General features: G+C 42.3%; 1 protein-coding gene across 8 annotated transcripts in view; it reads right to left on the reverse strand.

The window, feature by feature from the left end:
- CHD7 (chromodomain helicase DNA binding protein 7) overlaps positions 1-24,830 on the reverse strand; it is a 143,020-nt gene that overhangs the window by 90,866 nt on the left and 27,324 nt on the right. For all 8 annotated transcript variants that reach the window (XM_081917498.1, XM_081917500.1, XM_081917493.1 and 5 more), the window contains one exon: positions 17,109-18,948. In XM_081917498.1, coding sequence (XP_081773624.1) covers positions 17,109-18,773 — 1,665 coding nt within the window. In that variant the 5' untranslated portion in view covers positions 18,774-18,948. The remainder of the gene's footprint in view (positions 1-17,108; positions 18,949-24,830) is intronic.

Genomic DNA, 24,830 nt, shown 5'->3' on the forward strand with positions numbered 1-24,830 from the left:
GGAGAGGCTGCATGTGGCTATGGCTTCCATCCCGCTCACTGCCTTGGCTTGTGCCATAGCCCTGCGCAACCCCTCCGGAAGGGAGAGGTTGTGCAGCCTGTACATTGCTCTTTGGGGCTGGTGGGGGGTGGAAGATTTTTTTTCTTGGTTCCCCCCCCTAAAAACTAGGTGCGCCCTATGGTCCGGTGCGCCCTATTGAGCGAAAAATACAGTACGTCCCAGGAGCCATTTGGCTCCTAGCTTTTCTATCCCAGTTTCTAACACTGCTACAGACCCTCTTGAGTGTTAAGATTGGGCAAAGGGGTCTGAGGTAGTTTCAATGCTCTCAATTCAAAGAAAGGTGGTCCTGGAGGTGGCATTCTGTGCAGCAACCCCTAAGACATGGAATTCCCTCCCTCTGGCACTTTTTGAATGTCGTTTTCATGGTATGCTGAAGACACACTTCTCTATCATGGCCTTTGGCACATGAGAGGCTTTTATAGGACCTGCCCTCTTCTCTTTACTGATTTGTTTTGACTGATTTTAATACTGTATTTCTAAATTGTTGTAACCCACCCTGGAACCTCATGGTGCAGGGTAAGAAATCTAATTAATAATTATAACATCTTGAAAATATTTTAGTCAATTTATCATAAAGCAATACATTATTTAATAGATTAAAAATTCATAATAGGATATGGATTTTTAGCAAAAAGTGCTGGCTCTCTCAAGTCCATATTTCTGCTTTTTATTACACTATATAGGTATGGTTTCAAGGCAACTTGAGATTCTAAATAGACTAGTTCTATAGATGAGCCCTAGGATTATTATTAGAGAACAGTTTTAAAGCAACAGCATTTTAAACACCCAACAAGATTCCTAATGGCTTTCAACAGCTTCAACTGGAACCTCGTATTTTAAAAGCCAGGAAACAAAATTCCTCTAGCACAAGGAGCCTAGTAGTACTTCTAATATTAATTATACTTATACATGTAAACTGCTAGGACCATGTAATACAGACTTATTCTGAAATCTAATATGGAAGGCATCTTTGAAAATCTGGAGTAGATGATAAGAATGAAGATCAAAGCCAGAGTCAAATCACTGTATTGCAATAATAAAAAACCTGTCTTGTTTGGGAAGGCTAAATATATTGACTGAGTAATTTATATATATATAGAGAGAGAGAGAGAGAGTGTGTTTGTGTTATAAGCATAAATATAAATGATCACTGAAATATAATAATAAATAATAATAAAATTTTATTTATATCCCGCCCTCCCCAGCCAAAGCCAGGCTCAGAGCGGCTAACAGTAAAATAATACAGCATTCTAAAATCAATTCATTATAAAATCAGTTCAAATCAAATTGATGGCTAACCATTGGGCTAGAGTTCTGTGAAGATAATGACTACAAGCATCGGCTGACGAGAAATCTGAAGTGTCGACAGCACAAAATTTTAAAAAGTAATCAAGACAATAGGATTAGTTACCCCGTAGGACTCAGAACAAACTTTGAAAATATAACTTGTAACAATAAGCACTGTTACACACAAAGCAAAGAAAAAGGTGGCTATTAAAATACTGCCAAAGCATGACTGAATTCAGAACCATAAAATTAATGGGAAAACCTCTTTGGGTCTTTTGCTTCTGCTATGTTTGTAGAATGCAAGGTCAAGTTTTCCTCTGTAAGCTTTTGTTTATTAAGAAAAAAAATGTATGCAAACTGGTGTGGTTTTGGGGAGCACGTGGAGTTGAAAGAGTGGAAATAAGAACTCCCTTCAAAATTACAAGTAAAAAAAATATGAAATAAAGGCGGTGGGATGAGTTCATTGCAGGGAGTTGGGCTAGATAATCGTTGCATCCCTTCCAACTCCACGATTCTATGATTTTCTGAGTATCCAAACCATTTTTCAGATAGACTCAGCTGACGTTAAACAAATATTTTCCTTGATACTGTGCTTGAGAATGCGGGGGGGGGGGGGAGTATAGTTTTTATGACTTAAAAAAAAACTTTTTAAAATCCACCCAGAAATGATTTCAGATGCAGGGATATGCAGCAACAGGCTGATCTGTCCATGCATAGATGAGACTGAGTCGGTTCCTCTGTCCCCTCCCCAGCCAGCATTCCAATTTTCCTGCTGCTCCCCACATGCTTAGAACCCTCATTTAGCTTTAAACTTAAAGGAAGGCAGATGCCCATGCCACTGAAATCTGGATTTCTAAACATCTGAAAATTAATTTAAAACCACAGACTTTCAACTGCTTTACCACAGACTCTCCCATTTGAGCTAGAATTACAGCTGTACAGAGGTTTCAAAATAAATTTAAATCAACCACAAATTAACCAGACCTGCCTGTTTCATTTTTGTAAAACCATAAACATCCCCCATGATGTTCTTCCCTTTTGCTGGCACAAAGAAGTTAAGATGATGTCTCACAGCAAGACATTGGCTAGTGTAGAATGTGTCAATAGTACAAGCAGTGAACAGGAAGTGTCTAGCTCAATCACTCCACATACATTCTACAAACATAGCAGAAGCATGGTGCCCTCCAAATGTTTGCTAGACTACAACTCCCATCAGTCCCAGCCAACATGGTCAATGGTAAGGGATGATGGGGCCTGTGATTCTGCAATTTCTAGAGGGTGCCCTGTTGGCTACCCTTGCATAGATGGTCTTAGGAAAGTTGGTCTTCTCTCAGATCCCTATCTGCAATGCAGATATAATACTCCTGACCAGCCATATGAAGTTGTTTTAAGAAATCCTATATGAAGGCACTCTAGATATCCCAAATGCTTTACGAATTCTATGTATTACAATCCCAGCTCCAAGATCACACCTCAGCTTATGCACTCTATGATTCCTCTGTAAAATGCATCTATTATTTGCCAAATAATGTTTAAAGAATTTTGTTTGAAAATTTTCATCAAAGAAAGTATTTTACACTCCTACACAACTGAGAGCTCAAAGTAAGAGGCATTTCATTTCCTGCAAAGAGAAATAACTTGAAAGAAAGATGAACCTTTATTTTTTTTCTATTTCTAGCAACTAGATTTTGCATTATCTCATGACCCTAAGTTATGAACAATAGCTACTGGGAATACACAGATGACAGTTTGCACAAATGAAAACGATGCCAGCTTTAATGGTAAATATTTTTATATCCAGAAGCATAAGGTCTATTTATAAACAGCCCAGAGTGTTTAGCAACAATTGGCTGGTACACACGAATATTTCTTTCAAAATTAAACAAACCACTTCAGATCAGATCTGATCTCCCATGCAAGGAGAACTACAGCATTATCACTATCTAACAGGGCCAAAAAATATGGGGTACCAGAACTGCAAGCGGATGCAAGGCCATCTGGAAGAGAGAGAAAATGGGACTAGGAGGGATAAACAGAATGTTGGAAACTGTTCACGGGTAATTTAAACAGCTAAAGTTCAAGTGATACACAGATCTAAAATACAAGCCAGAAGGAAGCACTAAATGCACTGAAAAACATTTTTGGCGTTTTATCTCAACGTTCTTTTTAATTTTATTTTATGTACCCATCAGCAACACACAAGCAAACACAAAGAAAATTACTTACTATGTCACTTTCTAGATTTGCTCCCGAGTAACAATACCATCCTTTCCCTCTAAGCCTTACTTTAGCATATCAGCTCTAGTGTCTCTTTTACATTATGCAATTTTTCCCAGAACACTTACTATCATTAAAGTCATAATTCATTTCTCAATGAGAAGTGATTTGGGAAGGATTATTACCCGAGTGACTGTATATGCTGTATATCAAGTTGGAACAAATGCCTTCTCAACAATATAGTTAAGGTATTGGGGACAATCAAGGAGTTCACATGTGTGCCGTCCCCTTAAACCTCTCCCTGGAGTGAAGCTTCTCCAAATAGGGTCGGAAGTAATATTTTTGAATGAGCATGGTCAGAATGGTCAAAGGATCTGATCCATAAACGCTCCTTTATTTGTGTCTGAGGGCTGTTCACTACACCGGAAAGTATGTCAATTAAATTCTTGTTTATCTGCACATGTTTCTCCAAAATTATGAAGTTAAGTCAATTGTGTTGTGTGGATGGCAAAAGGGAACAAAAAGAACATTCAGATAAATAAATATGCCATCAAGCAAAATTTTTGTCACAGGAAGTTCAGGCAAATAATGTGTACATACACACCACCTGTTTTTCTCTGAATATGTTAAGAACAGCTAATGCAGGGAAGTCTCTACTACGTCTGTAGAAAGGAACTAAGTTCTTTCAAAGTCTTTATCACAATCTAGGGGTGCTCCTTACTACTGTATTTTAGAAAAAATTGTTTCATGATATCCCCGCCATACAATCCAATTTATAAAACTGAATAGAGAGGACACTATTATTTCATCTTGAGAGTTCACATGCATGTTTGAAAAAGCAACTTAATGTCATAGATACCGCACCATGATTTTAGATGTGCCAAATGTGCTATAGCAGGAGCGGGGGACTTTTGGCTCTCTGGATGTTGCTGAACTACATCTTCCATTACCCCAACCAGTATGACCAATGGTCAGGACTGACAGGAATTGTAGGTCAACAACATTTATAAGCCAAAAACTTCTACATGGCTGTGCCAGAAAGACGACCTTGCACAAATACTTCAATGAGCAGTTTTAACTGCTGCACAACAGCAACACCATATTTTATACCAAATATTTAAACCACACCTTTTTACCTGACATATTAATCTATATGAGAGTTATCAATACAAATGCATATTCAGCAGGAATGTAAAACAACTAATTTATCTGCTGTCCATGAGAACAAATGATGAAAATGAATTCTGAATATATTCACTCAAGTTTTGGGAGTCTTATGTATGGTTCAAAGTTAGATACATTCCTATAGTTTGTTGTTTTTAATTAATGTAATTAATTAATGTTTTTATTAATACTGATATGGTTTTATTGTACTGTATGTATTGTTTTAGTTGCCGTATGCGACTCTGGGATCCTTTTGAAGAAGTGTGGTCATTAAACTAAATGTATCAACTGCTTGTATCAAATGTGCAGAGACCAAATGTGAAGAAAGATAAAAAAATATGTAAACATTACATAAAAGTTTGCTACTGAAATATAAATTAAGGCAGAGATTTGCTGGTATACGTTACTATTGTTTCAAAAACTCTTTCTGTATGCAACTGCAGAAGTTTGAATGTAGGATTCCATTTCCTGTACGTTTATTCTCTAGGAATGCATAATTGATAAAAATAGAAATTAAAACCATTTAAATCAGGGATGGGCAACCTATGGCCCTCCAAATGGTGCTGGATTCCAACTCCCATCATTCCTGACCACATGCCATGCTAGCTGGGGCTGATGGGAGTCCAGCAACACCTGGAGAGCCACACATTTCCCATCCCTGATCTACAGGAAGCAATCACATGGTGCCTGACAATGGATAAAACTAACCTACAAGTTAGGATTGTTACCAGCATTGTTCAGACAAGAAACTACAGGCCTTCCAAAACCTACAATTTAAGTGCTCTTCTGACAGGTTAGCAGCAATTCAAACTCCCCATTTATCAAAGATCTACAGTAGTTACCATAGTACATGATGCAGCTGTATGTGCTTATATTTATTTTCCTATGCTATTACAACCTACAAAACAATGAAGAGGTAGCATTTCCACTTTATACAGATCTGCATGTCGCCACCAATATTTTGAGAGCTTGGGCTAATGAGAACCAAAATCTTGGCCCAGAAAAAGTAATGTTGCAGTTAATCTGCAAGTATAAGCAATCCTACAGTCATCCAAGGTCCCATATACATTACATCCACTGTGATGTTCTCATTATGCAGAAGTCAGCAGATCTCTACGAATACGCACCTCCCTCTCAGGTGGGAGGAGAGAGAAGAAATGATACAATACTACCAATGTTTCCCAAGTGGTGGTAAAGTGTTTAAAATGCAATTTTATTAACAGTTCCCCCCAAGGTCAGTACTGTCTCTGTATTGCAGAAGGGGGAGGGGAGAGGCTGAAAGAATGACTTCTCTAAGGGCAAAATGGTAAGTTCACTGATGATTTAATAGCTCATTCTCTAACCACCAGAAAATCCCTCCCCAGAACACAACCTCCCCTTCAGCCCACATCACTCTATAAAGTCTCTTGCTTTGTGAAAAGGGCTATTGGGGGCCTACAGGTCATTTGTTAAGGACGGAAGCTCATATGTGATATATCTTTGTGGATCAACAGTATAGGAGATGCACATCCTGTGCCAAGTAAGCACATGTTAAAAGTAAGTAACCGAAGCTGGCATGCAATTCATTATGGCCATAAACACCCTATAACTTTTAAATACCTACATAAATTTGTAATATTCATAATTACAAGGAGGCACATTTATCTGGAGCCAGGATTTTGGAATCTAACTGAGAACTGTAACTATTCCAGTGCAAGAAATCCAGGTCAGGTTTTCAAGCACATTCAAACCCAAAAACCTCCTAGGTGATGATGCTGCCGCCTACCAGATCAGCTTGCTGTTGCAGACTTATTTTTATGCTAATTGGGCAAACTAGTTTCAGCCAGCCTTTTGAATAGATAATTCAAAAGCACAGGATACTTTTTTTCAAGCTGAGACACAAGATGTGATAGAATGCTTCTAACTAGTTTAACAAAAGTTACTTACTCAACACAACCATCTTCTTTTTAACAATTTTGATACCCAATTTGGAAACTCCAGCCCCTTATAAAGAGCAATTTATTTAGTTCTTTGTAAATTAAATTGAGGGCAAGGAAAAGGAACTGTTTATATTCATGTTAAACTAGCTAAAATATCTCCAGATTAAAGTTTTAAGCACATTAATATAAAAAAATCAGGTTGCATTTTATATAAATTTTTGTAAAATAAAAACAAAGTATTATATTTGTAGAAGGGAGGAGCTAAAAAGAATATTGAGCAAGTCCACAACTGTTTCCATTCTGTTTTTTATTAACAGTAGTCTGGAATATATATTCACTACTTATACATCTTATATTTGATTGCAGTTGCAATGGTGCAACCTCAAATAATCTATTGTTCCTGAACAAGGAAGCAAGAGACAGGTAGAAATAAGCTTGGTTACATATTTAATACACCATTTGAACTCAAAAGAACAGAGGAATCAAAAGGGGGTTATGCTTGTTCAGAAGTGCACCCCACCAGTGGAAAAATGCATTCCTGAGGGGCCACCTCCACCACTGTGAACCCGCTGCACCCACAGAACACTGGGGGCTTGACTCTGCTGCCAGAAGGGTTTTCAATGGAAATTAGGCCCCCAAACAGGGCATTCCATGAGCATGAAGGAGGTGAGACAGATGCAGCCCTGGATCAGCTGATCAAAAGCCCCAATATTCTCTAAAGAGTCCCAAGGATCAGAGCCTCCACCACAACAGAATGGAGCTTTCCCCACAAAAACAAAAAACAAACCAACAAAAAACATGCAGGTGAGGAAAACAAGTTTGCCACTCCCAAAGCCTTCTGGCCAGACCCAAGTCACCAGGATTTTGGAAGTGTCAGTAGATTTGCCACTTCACACACCTCCAACTCCCACTTAGGATTGCAATGGAAGGGTCACTAAGTCAAATCGTGCACGGAGTTAACTGTAACCTTCTCCCAGCTTATCCAGCCACTTCTGTGCTCCCTCCCACAATAAATCTGCCCAGTTCTCTATGATGGTGACTATTTTCCCCAAGGAACCAGTTTGTCATTCACTCCAGCAGCAGCTGCCCTTATATCTTCTTTGTAAAGATAGATGCAACCACTGAAGCTGCAGGGAAAATACAGAAGCATTTCCCTCTGGGCAGGGTACAAGACAGGCAAAAGTAAAGAAGGAAGGCTACCATCATGCCAAATCTATTGTTAAGATTGGTTTGTAAGCCTCTCTTTCAGCAAGGGTAAGTGCCAAAAACATGTGAATGACAGAATTTGAATCTAGGTGGTGAGAAGGAACAGATTTCCCTTTCTGTTGATAAGGTGTCAAGCAACATAGAATGAACACACTGAAACTTGCACTTCAAAACATACAAGATGGCCTGATGTTAGCAAACAAACATTGGCACTGTGTGCATATTAGAAACTATGAAGTATAAGCTGCTGAACCAGTAAAATAGCAAACGGGGATGGGAGGGGCATTCACATACTGTCCATGTTCCAACATGGGTTGGAAACCTCCAGTTGGTGGATGGATTGACAGCCTTCCACATCTCTGGTCCCTTCCAATACCAGCTGTTCAGCAGAAGCAGATTTTAGAAGTCACATTCCACAGAAAGCCAGTTTATAGTACAGCCTCTATTAACTGAAAAGGTCTAATTACCATTTTTTTCTTGCTACCATGCTGACCTCTAAATGAATTGCTGTGAAGCAGGTGAGAGCTTTCACTGCCCTAACATTCAACCATGCAGGAGTTCTGAGCCACTTCCTTCTGTATTGCTGCAACATTAAACCATCAGACCATAACCAGACAGTGAATGAGTGACACTGGTGATTCCTCTCTAAAATAGGGAAAGGGGAGAGGAATGCAAACATAAAACACAGGATAATGCAAGTGGGGGGGGGGACACACCAATGTCTGCCTAGTTTTTAATATAACTAACAAACTACCGGTACATATTTTACATTTGAATAATTTGAAACATAGAAATCATATAATGATGGCTATTATAAAAAATTTACAATGAAAACCTAAAAATAATTATATCCTACTGGTGAAATGCCAGGAAGACACTAGATTATCAGTTAGATATTCAGATCAAGCATCTTTAACACTATAAAATGCTGTGTAACTACAGTGGTACTTCAGGTTACAGACTCTGCTAACCCAGAAATAGTACCTCGGGTTAAGAACTTTGCTTCAGGATTAGAACAGAAATCGCGCAGCAGCGAAGTGGTGGCAGCAGTGGGAGGCCCCATTAGCTAAAGTGGTACCTCAGGTTAAGAACAGTTTCACGTTAAGAACGGACCTCCAAAACGAATTAAGTTCTTAACCCAAGGTACCACTGTACTGAGATTGTTGAATGGGATGATTTATCTGGAAAGAAGATATGTTGAAGGGGTGAGCTAACAGCTCTCTATACTTTATTGCAACTCAGTTCTAACCTACGGTAGTCCTTTGACCTTTTTAAAGTAGCACTTAAGACTTTAATGGTTGCACAGAAAATCTGGAGTACATCAATATCAAAGCAAACAAGCTTATTTTACTCTCATCTTTTCTCAAACATTTGTGAATAGGTGACACATCTTAAAATACATCTCAAAATTAAAAGTACCAATTGCGAGCAGAAAGACTGAAACTTCTAAATTAGCTAAATACTGCTGCAGTATAGTTTTGAAAGGTGTCAAAGAGAAATCACGGGAAAGACAAGATGCCAATTATGCACTAGTTTTAAGGCAGCAGTGTTCAAGCTTTCTGCCTTTTCACATCAACTTGCCTGTCAAAGAACCCTGCACAACAGTGATGCAGATGATTTTGGGGTGTGGCTGCACTCATTTCATGCAGAGTTCTGACCTAACCTGTTGTAGCTTGCCATCACCCCACATGAACTGAGAACATTTCCTAAAACATACTTCATACTTCCCTTTGCCTGCATATTGCACAGAAAGTTAGGTAATGAATGGAAAGCTAAATTTCAAATAAGTGTATCCTCCATTACTTATCTTCTCACTGAAGAATGTAGAGCCCAATGTTTCCCAAAATACAGTCTGAACACAACCCAGTTGGATGCTTATAAAGTGAAATGACAGGTTTATAGATTCCATGTGTATATTCCAGTGGATAAATTAGGAATTAAATTCACCAAACCACCACCAACAGCCATCTAGCTCCAAATGTTGAAGATGGAACTTATCACAGGATATGAGACCATATCAGTATTGCCTAAATAACATGTCTCACTTATTTACACTTTATTTATTTACATTAAACTTTACTGTTATGTAGGTGCAATTCACTCGGTTTGGAAAATTCCTTTATTTTATTTAACATATTTTTAATCTGCCTATTAGAGTTCAAGTCCTTCCAAACCTGTCACTACCCTGAATAACTTGATGTCACACTCAAATTGGCTAACTCACAGCTCACTCCTGATTTCAGGTTATTTGTGAATATTAAATATCACAAATCCAATGCAGATATTTGGAGGAAGGGCTCTTTACTAAGACTTCCCTCAAAGTAAAAGATGTCTGTTTACTCCTACCTTCAACTTCAGAAAAGCTTGTTCTTCTATTTACTTAACAATTATCACTTTAATAGTGTGCTCTTCCGGTTAATCTGGGAAAGAAATTAGTCATATCCTTTTTTAAAAAAATACTGCTCATTGCCTATTTTCCAATTCTTGGATGAAGAGGTTAATTTTAATTTGCATATGTTTTGACATCTGGCTAACCTATGACCCACCAGGCATTGTTAGACTAAGACACTCACTTTCCTGACCATTAGCAATGCTGCTGGGAGTCCAATAATACATGGATGGTAAAAGATTAGTTGCCCATGATTTAACAAGACCTTGCTTGCTTCAGGTCCCTCCTCAAAAATCTACCTTTTCCATGAAGCTTTTGGCACAATCCCCATAACCTGTTCACATAATGAAACACTATCTTAGAAATAACATAGACTTACACATCTAAAAAGAACCTACACCAAACTGTGACAAAAGGATGGCAGATGCTCAAGCCCTAGCAAATGAAAGGGAAGAAAAGATGGAGATCCACATGCAGTCCATATGTACCTTCATGCAGTCCAATGTTCAGAGGTTGTTTTAGAGAAGCTGACACCACCCTCTGCTCAGAAAGAGAACTTCTTGCTAGCTACAACCCATTTCTTTGGGGTTTTTGATTACAACGTGCACTGGAGATTGGAAGGGTGATTGTTGCGACCGCTACCGTCTCAGCTGAATGCTGAAGTTGGCAAGTCCATGCGGAAATGGATCCTCCTGAGAACGATGCACATTCAGAAGGAGTTTCCGAATGTCAAGCACAACCTAAGATAATGCGGTGTCCTGGAAGAAGACTCATGTTGAACCTGCACAAGGAGGACTTTGAGGTAGGTGTCAGGGGACTGCCATCGGAACAGGGGAGGGGGCAGGTGAATACAGAGAGCCTCCAAAGCTGCTGAGGAGCAGCGCCTCATCCAGCGGTGGGGAAAGCCACACCTCCAGTGGAGCAGAGGGGGAAGGGGGTAGCCAAGCAAGGTGAGGGCTCGAAGATGCTACTGAGAGCCCAAGCGCCTCACCTAGCCCGGCTGGCCAGGAAACAGATGTGCCGTTTCCATTGCCCAGCTTGCGCAGAGCGGTGAAACGTAAGGAGGGGAGGCAGAGATTTGGGGTGTCTAAGTTCTTATGTTGGGGGAGAAACCTGAAGGGGCCACGCCCGGAATCTGCAAGTGACTAAGACGTACATGAATTGTAGGGTTCTGTACTGTAAATAGTTTGCACCAATAAAACCTGTAAAAGACACGTCATAGTCCTGCCTGGTTACTCACTAGCAACCACCCCCCAACCTGACAGTAGGTTAACTGGCTCTCAACACCATCTTCAAAGTGGGTAAATCCACAGTTTATAAGATCTTCCACAAAACTGCCTGTGTACTGATGATAAACATGTTTCCAGTGTATGCCCTCATCCTTACAGCAAAGACATTCCCACTGTAAACTGGCTGATTACTGCCTACACGTCCCAAGGACAGGCATCACTAATAACATTAACTACAGTCGTGCCTTAGTTGTCAAACTTAATCAGTTCCAGGAATCTGTTTGACTCCCAAAATGGTTCGAAAACCAAGGTCCGGCTTCCGATTGGCTGCAGGAGCTTCCTGCACTCAATTGGAAGCCATGGAAGCTGTGTCAGATGTTCAGCTTCCGGAAAAAGTTCGCAAACCGAAACACGCACTTCCGGGTTTGCAGCGTTTGGGAGCCAAAAAGCCTGAGTACCAAGGCGTTTAACAACCAAGGCACGACTGTACTACCATAGCAAGGTGAGGTTACTGTTGGAGGGCCCCTTCAGGCATCAAAAGTTGAGGTAGAGGACACTTAAACCTTGCTGGATGTTGAGGAAGCCGTTGTGGCCAATGCGATTATGGTGTACTGAATCCCACAAGGTAAACCTGCAAGACATGGTGTGTGTGTGTGCGTGCGCGCGCGTGCGCGCACAGGCGCACAAGCACATATGCACTACACAAAAATAATGATGCTGGAAAAACTGTGAAGCCAGGCAATGCCTTTACATAGCTCCATCCTTATTTCAGACATTGTGATATACAGTATTCCTATGTTTAGCTGGTGATATATTGCGATACTGAAAACCAGTTATTGCCTAGCCCTACTATTCAGCTAAGTGTTACTTGAAGCAGACACACAGTTGACCATGCTGGCATCCTCTTGGCCCTGGTGATTATCTTTCTTTATCTACAGTATAGATTCTAGCGGAACTTCTGATATTGTGGTTTTAAACAACTCCTAAGTATTTGGGAAATTTGACCATTTTGACTTTGCCTTTCACCTTCCTTTTTAAAACTACACCTCACACTACATCCTGGGCACCACTTAAGATTAAATTCAGGGTCACCAGCCCTCTGACTAGTTCCAGGGCTGTTTCAGAGCACAATCCCTTACGAGAATCCAGAAATGTTTACATTTTTGTTGTGATTGGAACACATGTGTAGCCAGTCCATGTGAGGGTAACTAAAGTCACCTATCACTAATGAACATATACCAATTTCAAATACAATACTGGGCAAGCTTGGCAGCTTCAAAGTTTTTAATTTTGTTTACTAAATACAAGTAAAAATAAGCATGCAAAATTAGATCACTCTATAGTAAAGGTAAAGGGACCCCTGACCATTAGGTCCAGTCGTGACTGACTCTGGGGTTGCGGCACTCATCTCGCTTTATTGGCCGAGGAAGCCGGCGTACAGCTTCCGGGTCATGTGGCCAGCAGGACTAAGCCGCTTCTGGCGAACCAGAGCAGCGCACGGAAATGCCGTTTACCTTCCCACGATCTATTTTTCTCTATAGTGGTCCTCTAAAACAGTGTTTCCCAGCACACTAGTGTGCCGCGAGACGTTGCCTGGTGTGCCGTGGGAGGGAGGCGGGCGAGTTGGGCGGCGGGAGCGCAAGGCTTGCGAGCGGCAGCCGGCAGCACGGAGCACGGGGCGCCCTTCGGAGGCCGCCCCGTGCTCCGCGCTGGTGTTGGCCAGCCTTGCGCACCCGGGGGATCTCCCCCCAGGAACGCAAGGCTTGCGGGCAGCAGCTGGCAGCGCGGAGCACGAGGCACCCTTCAGAGGACGCCCCGTGCTCCGCGCTGGTGTCGGCAAGCCTTGCGCACCCAGGGGATCTCCCCCCCCAAGAGCGCAAGGCTTGCGGGCGGAAGCAGGCAGCACGGAGCACGGGGCACCCTTTGGAGGACGCCCCGTGCTCCGCGCTGGTGTTGGCCAGCCTTGCGCACCCGGGGGATCTCCCCCCAGGAACGCAAGGCTTGCGGGCAGCAGCTGGCAGCGCGGAGCACGGGGCACCCTTCAGAGGACGCCCCGTGCTCCGCGCTGGTGTCGGCAAGCCTTGCGCACCCAGGGGATCTCCCCCCCCCCCGAGAGCGCAAGGCTTGCGGGCGGCAGCTGGCAGCGCGGAGCACGGGGCGCCCTTTGGAGGACGCCCTTGCTCCGCGCTGGTGTTGGCCAGCCTTGCGCACCCGGGGGATCTCCCCCCCCCGAGAGCGCAAGGCTTGCGGGCGGCAGCTGGCAGCGCGGAGCACGGGGCGCCCTTCGGAGGACGCCCCGTGCTCCGCGCTGGTGTCGGCAAGCCTTGCGCACCCGGGGGATCTCCCCCCCTGAGAGCGCAAGGCTTGCGGGCGGAAGCCGGCAGCACGGAGCACGGGGCGCTCTTTGGAGGACGCCCCGTGCTCCGCGCTGGTGTTGGCCAGCCTTGCACACCCGGGGGATCTCCCCCCAGGAGCGCAAGGCTTGCGGGCGGCAGCTGGCAGCGCGGAGCACGGGGCGCCCTTCGGAGGACGCCCCGTGCTCCGCGCTCGTGTTGGCAAGCCTTGTGCACCCGGGGGCGCGTGGGGCGCCCTGAAACAGAGGGTTCCCCATGCTGCGGACTGTAGCCTGCCGCCCGACGCGCCCTGAAGCAGAGCGCCCCTCGCGCCAGGCAGACATGGGCCAGCCCCACAAGCTCGGGGGAGAGCGGGGAGGCGCAGCACCGCCATCCCACTGTTCCCCGACCTGGTTTTGGAGGGGGGGAAATAAAGGGAAAAAAATTTTCCTTTATTTCCCCCCCCCCAAAAAGTAGGTGCGTCCTATTTCATAATAAAGTAATTATAAAATACTTTCTTTGTGTTTATTTGATGCCTATTAAAGAGAGTTACTTTATATATAGTCAATATAGGCACACAGTTAATTTTTTAAACATTTTCTAATGGTGGTGTGCCTCGGGATTTTTTTCATGAAACAAGTGTGCCTTTGCCCAAAAAAGGTTGGGAAACACTGCTCTAAAAGTCATCTAGGGACACAGGTGGCGCTGTGGGTTAAAGCCTCAGCGCCTAGGACTTGCTGATCGAAAGGTCAGCGGTTCGAATCCCTGCTGCGGGGTGCGCTCCCGCTGCTCGGTCCCAGCGCCTGCCAACCTAGCAGTTCGAAAGCACCCTTGGCTGCAAGTAGATAAATAGGGACCGCTTTCTAGCGGGAAGGTAAACGGCGTTTCCGTGTGCGGCTCTGGCTCGCCAGAGCAGCGATGTCACGCTGGCCACGTGACCCGGAAGTGTCTTCGGACAGCGCTGGCCCCTGGCCTCTTGAGTGAGATGGGCGCACAACCCCAGAGTCTGTCAAGACTGGTCCGTACGGGCAGGGGTACCTTTACCTTTACCTAAAAGTCATCTAACTAAAACTCCCACCATCCCTGACCCCGGCCATGCTGGTTGAAACTGGTAGAAGTTAAGAGTCCCATAGCATCCAAAGAGCCAGAGGTTCCCCATCTTGTGCAAACTGAATTTTTTCCAATGAAAATTTGAATAATCTGTGCAAAGGGAAATTTTTCAATTCACATTTTTATGAATGTCTTCATTACAGAAATTAAATTCTATAATTTCAATTTACAACAGTTAACATTATATTTATTTTATCAATGAATCCACACAATCCTATGTGCCTGCTTAGAAATTTTGCAACATGGTGGAATGAAACCTGGCTTTTATTTCTCTTTCACAGCAAAAGAACTCAAAGCAATGGAAATGTGCCTGGCAGTTTTGTATGACGATATGTGATTTATCACCGTTATAGGCCTTTCACTGATGAATGCATTGCTGACCTCAGTTGGAAACGGGATAAAATGATAGCAAGATGTCTGGCATGCTGACCACTACCACCAAAAGACCACATTGAATTAAAGGGTGTGGTGTGAGCAGTTTTATGTAGTCCCTAGCCCACGCTGATACAGAATTTATCTGCCAAGGCCATCAAATGGGGGGGCATGTTTCAAATCCACCAACCACTACACATTTCACAATGCCTGGTGGCATATTTGAGCAAAGTATACTAGGCAGTCAACTGATGGATGAAATTGCTATATTTAACTTGTAAAATGAGTGGTTTGTAAACCCAAAGTATAGAATTAATCGACAATTTGGTCTCTAAGTCTGAAAACTATAATTGAAATAAAATAAATTGGTGGTCCTTCAGTAGAAGCTTACTAAAAATATTTTCATTCCATTTATACAAAACACACACCGTATCTTTCATGTCCACAGGTCATCCATTTCAATTCATACAAAGGTCAATGACCTATCTTGATTTCAAAAGACAAGTTTCTGCAGCTACATAAAAGTTTCCATCTCTAGTAGAAAGTGTTATTCTCATGAGACTTTGCATTTAATACATCTTTGGCCATTTTTGTGAAAATCGGTTCTGAATATAGCTGTCTTTGTTGATTAAAACTGCAATAAACTGAACTTTTCAGCACATCAGTCCTCAGCAATACAGTAAAAAAACAAAAACAAAAAAACTATTCTACCAAGAAAAAGTTCAAAGCACCTAGGAGGACATTTTACAGCCTGGGTGGTGACAGAACAAACTGTTCGGAACTTTTTCAATTATTAGTTTCAAAAGCAGGAAAGGTTTGCTGCTCTTGAAAATCCCAAAAGATGGCATGCATGTCTGTAAGAGAAACTTTTTCATTCCTTATTGTATCACAAACAAAGCAAAAGTCAGACAAGTAATAATGACTACAGTGCAGCTTTTAGAATATGAAGGGGGTAAAATTGGTTTATCATATTGCCCCTTCCTTTTGTGTGCTTTCTATATATAAGATTAAACAAAAACTCCACTGACAGCCCAGATTCTGACCACAGCAATTTTATTTTAAGCAAGCACTAATGTCCTTTCATATGCATTGCAGACAGAAGGGTAAAATGACATTTTGCTCAGTTTTGCTTCTACTTCATTATTAACAGTGAGAAAAATATGGTCAGAGTGTTAAACCTTTGCTATTACTGGAAGAAAGAGGGAGCAAACAAATAAACCATTTCTCTAACCCAAGACAAACCTTTTTCCCAAACCTGAGACCTGGTCTTGCCATCTCTCTTACACTAAAATTAACATGCAGTCAACAGGAAATACCAGATCTATTGTTCTCCAATTGTATTGTAAACTTATTTCCAGGGGAACATCTAATTATTCCTTCACCTTGACTTTTCCTTGGTTTCCAGAAAAATATAATTATATTTAATTACAGGACCCCAATTTAAGATACATTTTGAAATATTAAGCAATTAGCCCCAAAGATGGTTCCAAAGATTCTATAGAACCAAAGCATTTCAGTGAATACATTAATTTTATTTATTTAAAATTATATCCCATCCTCCATCATTACTGATACCAGGATAGAGTGCAGCATAAAATAATCTTTAAGGAAAATTAAAAAAAAACAACTGATTCTTAAAAACACTGACAAACAAATCAACTAACAGAGCGAGTGAAGTCATCTGCAGATGATAGCTATCTAATTTAGTTACCACAAGCAAAACAGGATAGCCATATATCCATAAATATAGAAAAGGATCAATATAAAACTGCTTAAAATAAAAATACCTGAAGATAATTACTTTCAATAGCATGTTACCTACCTGAAGGACAGGCACTTTTTGTGGTGTGTTCTGCGGTGACTGGTGAAGCTGCGCCCAAGGCTGATGGTGAGGATGTGGTGGTGGTGAAGACTGGTGGTGAATGCCTGGGTGAGGTGGCATGGGAGGACAGGTTGGCATCTGCTGCTGAAAAGATGACTGACTGGGATGCTGCTGGCCAGATATTAATCGTTCTTGTATTGCTTGTGGATCAGCAAGGCCAACACCTGGACAGCCATTTGGTCTCATGTGGCCCCCCATTTCCCGTGGGGCTGAAGACATGCCCATGAACGGCCGATTCTGTTGTATATTCCGAGGGCCCATACTCCTCTGTCCAATTCCCATGGCACCAGGCGGCTGGTGAGATGGCTGAGGATGGGGCATATTTGGATAACTGCCAACTTCCATTGGTATTCCTGCACTACCAGGCCTAACCTGTGGAGGAGGTGTACCTGCTGGATTACTCATTGCTTTCATGGGTGACATGGGAGGTGGAGAAGCATAGGTTCCCTGAGGCTGTGAAGGGTGCATAGTTTGTGTGTTCATTTGGTTAAGTGAGCCACTAGGGTGAAGGGGCTGCTGGTGCATTAGTCCTTGACCACTGTTAGATGGAAACCCTACGGCATTTGGGTACCTAGGTACAGACTGATTCATTGGAGTGTTATTTGTAAGGCCTAAATTCTGATTCATCCCTGTATTGTTTACTAATCCCTGATTAAGGTTACTGTAAGGATAACGAGAATACTGCCCTGAGTTGTTTATAGTAGGTGAAGGTACTGTCTGGCCCCGAGAACTAAAATTAAGTGTTTGTGGCCTAACAGCACCCTGCTGAGGAGGGTTAGGGGAGAATCTGGGACCATGGGCTACTGATTCTCCATGCAGAGCAGTGGGAGGGTGGTGATGAAATTGCTGCACTGAATGTCGTAAAGAAGGGCCCATGCTTGGATTCTGTTGGGGCACATGAGACATGTGGCCAGGTCCTGAGGTGGCAATGAAAGGATTTCCCTGATTAAGACCTTCCTGGCTTTGAGAAAACTGGTTTATCCTCTGCTGTTGTGGCTGACCATGCTGTTGCATTGAAAAGTCACCACGAGCCATATAATTTCCCATTGGCTGCATGTGCTGAGGATGTCCCTGTCCAGGTGGTCCTGATGGTGCTGGTGGTGGCGGCTGAGTGGGTGGTGGTTGCTGCTGCTGGTATGGTGCTCTTATCTGGTCTGGCACTTGAACTGCCCTTGGCCCCCACATAGAACTACCATCTACAAAGGGTTGTGCATGCCTTTCATTCTGCATACCAGGATAGACACCCATTTGGCTACCGGTACTCCCACCGTGAGGAACTGGAGGATTATGATACTGTGAGTGAGGAGATGCTATACCATTCCCTGGGGCATTACTCATCATTCTGTTGGGCTGATCCATCAGATGCATTTTCTGTTGTTCATACTGATTATAATGATCAAAGTGGGTCAACTTTGCTTGATTTTGACTGTTAGGAGGATGGTGAAGGGGTGATTGCAATGAGGCAAATCCTTGATCAATAGGCATTTGTTGCCCCATAGCGTTTACTGCATTTTCGGGGTATCCACATTCACCCAAGCCCTCCAGTCCTTCACTGAAAATATTCCCATCTTCTCCAAACAGGCTCATCATTCCTGGATCTGCCATCTTTGTTCCAGCACGCAGCGTCTCAGAGCCACAACTAGAATACTAGTTCGTGCTTCACCTCACTGAGGTGTTTGTCTTCAAAGCCTTTAATCCTCAACTAATCGCCTTCATGTCATTCCATATTTCCTTAATTCTTTTGGACCACAGAGTGTCAGGCAAATTCGTGTTACGAGTCCTAAAAAAAAGAAGAGAAAGAATTTTTAAAAATCAGGTTGAAAGTAAAAACACATGTTGTATTTAAACACACTACAGCTTTCTGCAATTCTAAATGAAGCCTTTACAAATCCTGAGCTTTTAATATTTCATTAAAAAAAACTCATATGAAGCTTGATTATGATAAGAAACTAGAAAGCCAGGAAACAGTAACCTTAAATTAATCCATTCACTACACTTCCTTGTGTTCCATTCCTGGATAGAACAGAACAAAAGAACACAACAGGCAGCTGAGGCAGCTGCCACAGCAGGCAGTCAAATGTATGAATATAGCCAAACAGCCCATCTGCTGAACTAAAACCCTGAAAATGCTCTACTTACCAACAGCATGTCCTTAACCTTATTCCCCCAAGCAGAGTAATCAGATGAGTGAGCAAGCAGCAGCAGCAAGAACTACAATAAGCTAAGTCAGTTATATGCCTAGCTCTTAAGGTTAATTTCTTCTAGTAGTCACAAAATCCTGTTGCTCAGTTAACTAACTACACATTTAAATAAATTATAAGGCACACTTGATACGCAATGAAGTTGCAAACAGGATACTGAGTTCTGTATTAATGCAACATTCAGGATTAATTCTTAACATTTGTATCCAATGCAGCACTAAGTTAAGTCACTAAACAATATTCAAGTTACAAGAAAGGAGATTATGACTAAACGTATGGAAAAACTTTCTGAAAGTAAGAGCTGTTTGACAGTGGAACAGACTCCTACAAGAGGTGGTGGACTCTCCTTCCTCCTCGGTGGATTTTAATCAGAGGTTGGGTGGCCATCTGTCATGGATGCTTTAGCTGAGATTCCTGCATTGCAGGGGTTTGGACTAGATGACCCTTGGGTCCCTTCCAACTCAAAGGTTCTATGAATACATGGGCTCTGCTGGTGAAAGGGTCTGCACCAGCAGAACACTGATGCACACCAGAATGCATAAAGAAGTTGTTGGTAACTCTGTGGCACAATGGACTGCGCAATCTGTTGCACAACGAGTTTCCACTAGTGCAAGTGCTGCACTGGATTCCTCTGTTAAAGCTCAACAACCCACTAATGCAACAGGTCTTGTGCTAGCAGACAGAGAACACTGGATACCAGCTACTGCTTTCAAGTATTGCCATAGACATAATCCTTACAACAACCCTGTAAAGCTAAGTCAGTATTATCTGCCATATTGCAGACAAGGTAACCAAGGCTGAGAACATATGGCTTGCCCACAGCTGCCTAGCATGTTCATGGCAGTAGTGAAATTCGAACTGGAAACTTCCTGATTAGTACCAGATTATTTGATTATTTAATAAAGAATTGTTAAGGTCATAGAAGACATATACAGCCAATATCCTTATGGGGACAGGGAAGACAGCACCCAGGAATCAGACTAGTTTATTCTGCAAACAATTTTTTAAATGAAGAACGTAATTTCTGAACTCCCTGGCAAAAATGCAGGTAATTACGAGTAACCAATGTAGAAATGTTTAAAACAAGTAATCAAGTTTCACTGAAGGCCTAGATGTCATCAAGATTTCCAACTTGATTTGTACTACATCTTACAAGTGTTTTTTTAAAAAAAATAACACAAGCAAGCAAATAAAAAGCAAATTGCGTTGTTTTTTTTTAAAAAAAACCTTCTGACTTAGTCTGACATGATATAAATGGTACAATACTGACTGAGGTGAAAAATTCAGTGCTGTGGACTTTACCTTGAGGAACTTTTCTGTATCATAAGCTCATTAATAACAATGAATGGATAACAACTGCAAGTGCAATATTGGGCAAGCTTTGCAGCTTCAAAGCTTTAACTTTATTTACTAAATGCAACCTCTTACATCAGAGCTGGTGTATTATGTGGTGATATGAGAACAGTCTCTCTCAGAGGTGGTGCCTCTAAAGGGGATTGTTCTTCTCTCACAAACATGGTTGCTGGAAACTGTGTTATCCTTAGGGCTTCAGTTGAAGGCTGATCCATGGCATTTGCTAGTTTTATGATTTTTAACTGATTTGAGTACTGGCTTTATGTGTGCCTCTTGTGTGTTATGATATATTATAGTTATGCACTTGCAACCTGACTTGGAGTCCAATGTTGAATGATAGAATAACTAGAACGAGAAAATAACTTTCCTAACTAAATAAATTCCCGCCCACAACCTGAAGAGGTACAATTTAGTTGCTGGTTTTATCACCTCAACACCACCTAGGCCTAAGGAAGCCATTAACAACATGGCATAAAACAGATAAACCCACAGGTAAGGAAAACCCTCCATTTGAAGAAATACCCACTAAAAAGAACCGATGAACTGGAAATTAAAGCCGGGGGATATAAATATTGCCTGAAACTAAACTGTTGAAATTGTGAGAGATTTCAGAATTCTGGAGAAGGCAATCATGAATTCCTGCTCGCTCCTGACACTTCAGTCAGGCCACCTGTTGCTCACCCTCTTCCTCCACAGCCCAGCCACCAACCTCGGTAGGCTGAGATGTGAATGGGGCTTGCCTGCCTTACAGCCAGTGCCTTCACTTATTTCTTTGGCTGCATGAGAGCTGATGGGCTACCTCCTCCCTTCTTTCTTGCACTAATCACTGAGCAGAACATGTTTTGTTAGTGCCCCCATTGCTGAGCGGAATGGTGGTTCCCAGTGAGCTCACAGGTGGCTCACAGGGTGAGCTGTGACTGGCAGCTCTGGGCTCCACGTTTGCATGAGGTGCCATGCCATGCCCCAGCTGATGCACTCTGCCTAGGGTAGCGCCGCCCACCTGGCCTCACCAGGAAGCAGCAGAAGCTGTGCACGGTGACGCTGATTATCTGTATGGCCAGCAACTGCTTTCTTCCTCCCCACCTTCTTTCCTTCTTTCTGACATCATACTATATCAGCGAGGTTTAGCTGGCAATATATTACGATGTTGGAAAGCAAACATTGCCCAGCCCAACTGGAAATAAATGTCATTCCAGATGCTCATTTGGACACTGATGTGAAGGAGGAAGACTGGGCAGACTGCTTGGCGGTTCTCCTGGGATCTTAGATAAAGGAGGGAAGTGGACCTCTAGCTTCTAGGGAAATGGAGGAGGGAGGGAGAGGGTGAATGCTCAGGTTTGGGACTGACAGTTAGCCCCAAACCTGAGCTATCAAGCATTACAAAGGACAGCTGGGGAAGGCCTAGAAGTGGGGGTCCTTTTCCCTTTCCCCACCTCCGCACCCCAAAAGCCCTGAACAGCACCAAAGGGCTCCAGCCTGACTAGAACAAGAATTTTCCTAGGGTGGGAATGCAAAGCAACATTTTATTACATGTCTCACTTGTATAGTTATAGTGACCTCTCTTACAGAGATATTGCAAGGATTACTGAATAATGTTTATGAAGCACTTTATAACATTCAAAGTGCTATATAAATGCTGAGTTTTATGGAATTCAGAAGCACAGCTTAGATGGCTTTAGAAAGACAGATTTGTGGATAACAGAAAGTGATAGACCTATAAGCCATGCGAGCAAAGAGGAACCTCTAGAGGAGAGCGATTAAGAACAGGAGATGACTGTTGTCTTCAAAACCCACTTGAGAGCTTTCCGAGGTTGTTGACTTGTATCTGCTGGAAATATTAACCTAAAATTGATATTTCTTACCTACATCTCTTTAAAACACAGGTCAAAAATAGGTAACAAATTATGAAAACCAAACAAATACAATCCAGCACAATCTATAATAAAATATTACAAAACCATCACCAGTTTAAAAGCTAACAGATGACAACAAATGATTTTGGAATGAGGTAAGCATACATAGTTTTCTATAAGAAAAGCAAATGCAGGATCTAGTGGTGCTCCTGGGGTGGGATTTCCAGTGTAATCAGCATTATCGAGTTGGGCATTGCTTGTATATTTACATACAATACTCTTCAAACCTATGAATAACATTCTCTATAGGCTGTGTGGTGATACTGAGCAAAGCCGTTCAGCAACTATTCAGGAAGAGGAGGAGGAGGAGAAGAAGAGTTTGGATTTGATATCCCGCTTTATCACTACCCTAAGGAGCCTCAAGACGGCTAACACTCTCCTTTCCCTTCCTCCCCCACAACAAGCACTCTGTGAGGTGAGTGGGGCTAAGAGACTTCAAAGAAGTGTGACTAGCGCAAGGTCACCCAGCAGCTGCATGTGGAGGAGTGGGGAAGAGAATCCAGTTCACCAGATTACGAGACAACCGCCCTTAACCACTACACCACACTGGTAAGACCCAACCTTATGCTTCATCCCCAGTTCTCAGTCCAGCCAGCCAGCTCAATATATAGAATCACAAGGAATCAACATGCAGTGTTTGAATCCAATAGTGAATATTTTTTCCTTTATCTTTGTCCTCTTTAAGTTTATACATCATGGCTTGTAGATTTTCTTTAAAGTCTTGCAAATCAGAGCCAAGTATTGCCTCCTGACTTTCATCTCTCTCTGAAAGCTAACCTCTGGAACTGCATACTGAACAGAGTCTAAACAAATGCGGAGCTCAAGTGATAAGTATGAGAACATGGATCAGTACCACAAACTAAAGGATTTATTTACTACACCCCCTAGCATAGCATTCTCTAGACAGCTTACAAAATACATGTTTTCAAAAATATTAAAAGTGGTAGAAGACTGTTTAAATACAAGAACCCATATCTTGCCGAACCCCCAAAATTAAAATCAAATTTAAAATATGGGGTCCAAGATTACCTAAACTGGGGTAAGCAATGTGGTGCTCTCCAGATGCGTTGACTGCAATTCCTACCATCCCTGACCATTGCCTACACTGGCTGGGTCTAATTAGGGTTGTAGTCGAACAACATCTGCAGGGCACCATGCTGGCTACCCTGACCTAAACTATTTAACAGGCCTGGGTAAACAGAAAGATCACAAAGCTGGTATGACACAAGCCTCTCTGGGAAGGTTCTCCCTGGTAGTTAGTTACCTGTCTCATTTTATTCAGCAGCAGCACCCACAGCAGGCCTCCAAAGAGGTTTGGGTAATCTTTGGGAGAGTAATCCCAAAGATTCGCTGGGTCCCAAGCTGTTTAGGGCTTTAACTTGCACTTTAAATTGGGCTCAGAAACAGAATCAGGTCATAGTACATACATAAATAAGAAAAACGATCAGTAACAGGAGAAGTGGAAGTTCGAAAATGTGAAGAGACCAGAATTTATGTATGTGATAATCTAATTATTTAATAAATTTAAGAAGTAACTTCAGTAAAATTTCAGTAAAATTCTTCTGGAAATTGTTACTGGCCCCAACAGTGTGCATTTGCACATGTATATATTTGCACATTTGCATTTTCACATGTATATATGCCACTGCCCCCCAATACCTTTAAGGCAAGAAAAAAGCATAATGGGGGCTGTCTATACAGGTCTATGTACAATGCTGAAGCATGTGTGGTAATAAGTGTTTGTAACATCTGGGGGGAACTTGTCAACACCTTTGCTTTCAGTGTCTCTTCCATCTGGAGCCAGAAACCGCAAGACATAGCAGAAGTAGTAGCCTGGGTGAAGATGTCCCACTCTGTTACAGACTAGTATCTTGCTGATCCACCAGATCATTTTCTCCCCGACCTACCCCTGACATTGTGGCTGCAATTCTTTACTTAGCTTCTTGGGAGAAAGCCCTACTGGACCCAGTGGGACACTTGAGCAGACATTCACACATCTTTCTACCACCAACTGTCCTGTGGGAAAGAAGCTGATTATGTGCTATTACAGTATTGTTTATTGTGGATTTTTTCAATGTAATTTAATGTTACATGTAAAGGGGATTGGAAGGATTTGTACCCTGAAAGGACGGATATAAAAAAATTGTAATAAACTCATGGGAAGCAGAGTATCAGCTGGAACATCTGAGAGCCAA

Source organism: Podarcis melisellensis (assembly GCF_964234715.1).
Source record: "Podarcis melisellensis genome assembly, chromosome: 7".
Taxonomy (NCBI): Eukaryota; Metazoa; Chordata; class Lepidosauria; order Squamata; family Lacertidae; genus Podarcis; species Podarcis melisellensis.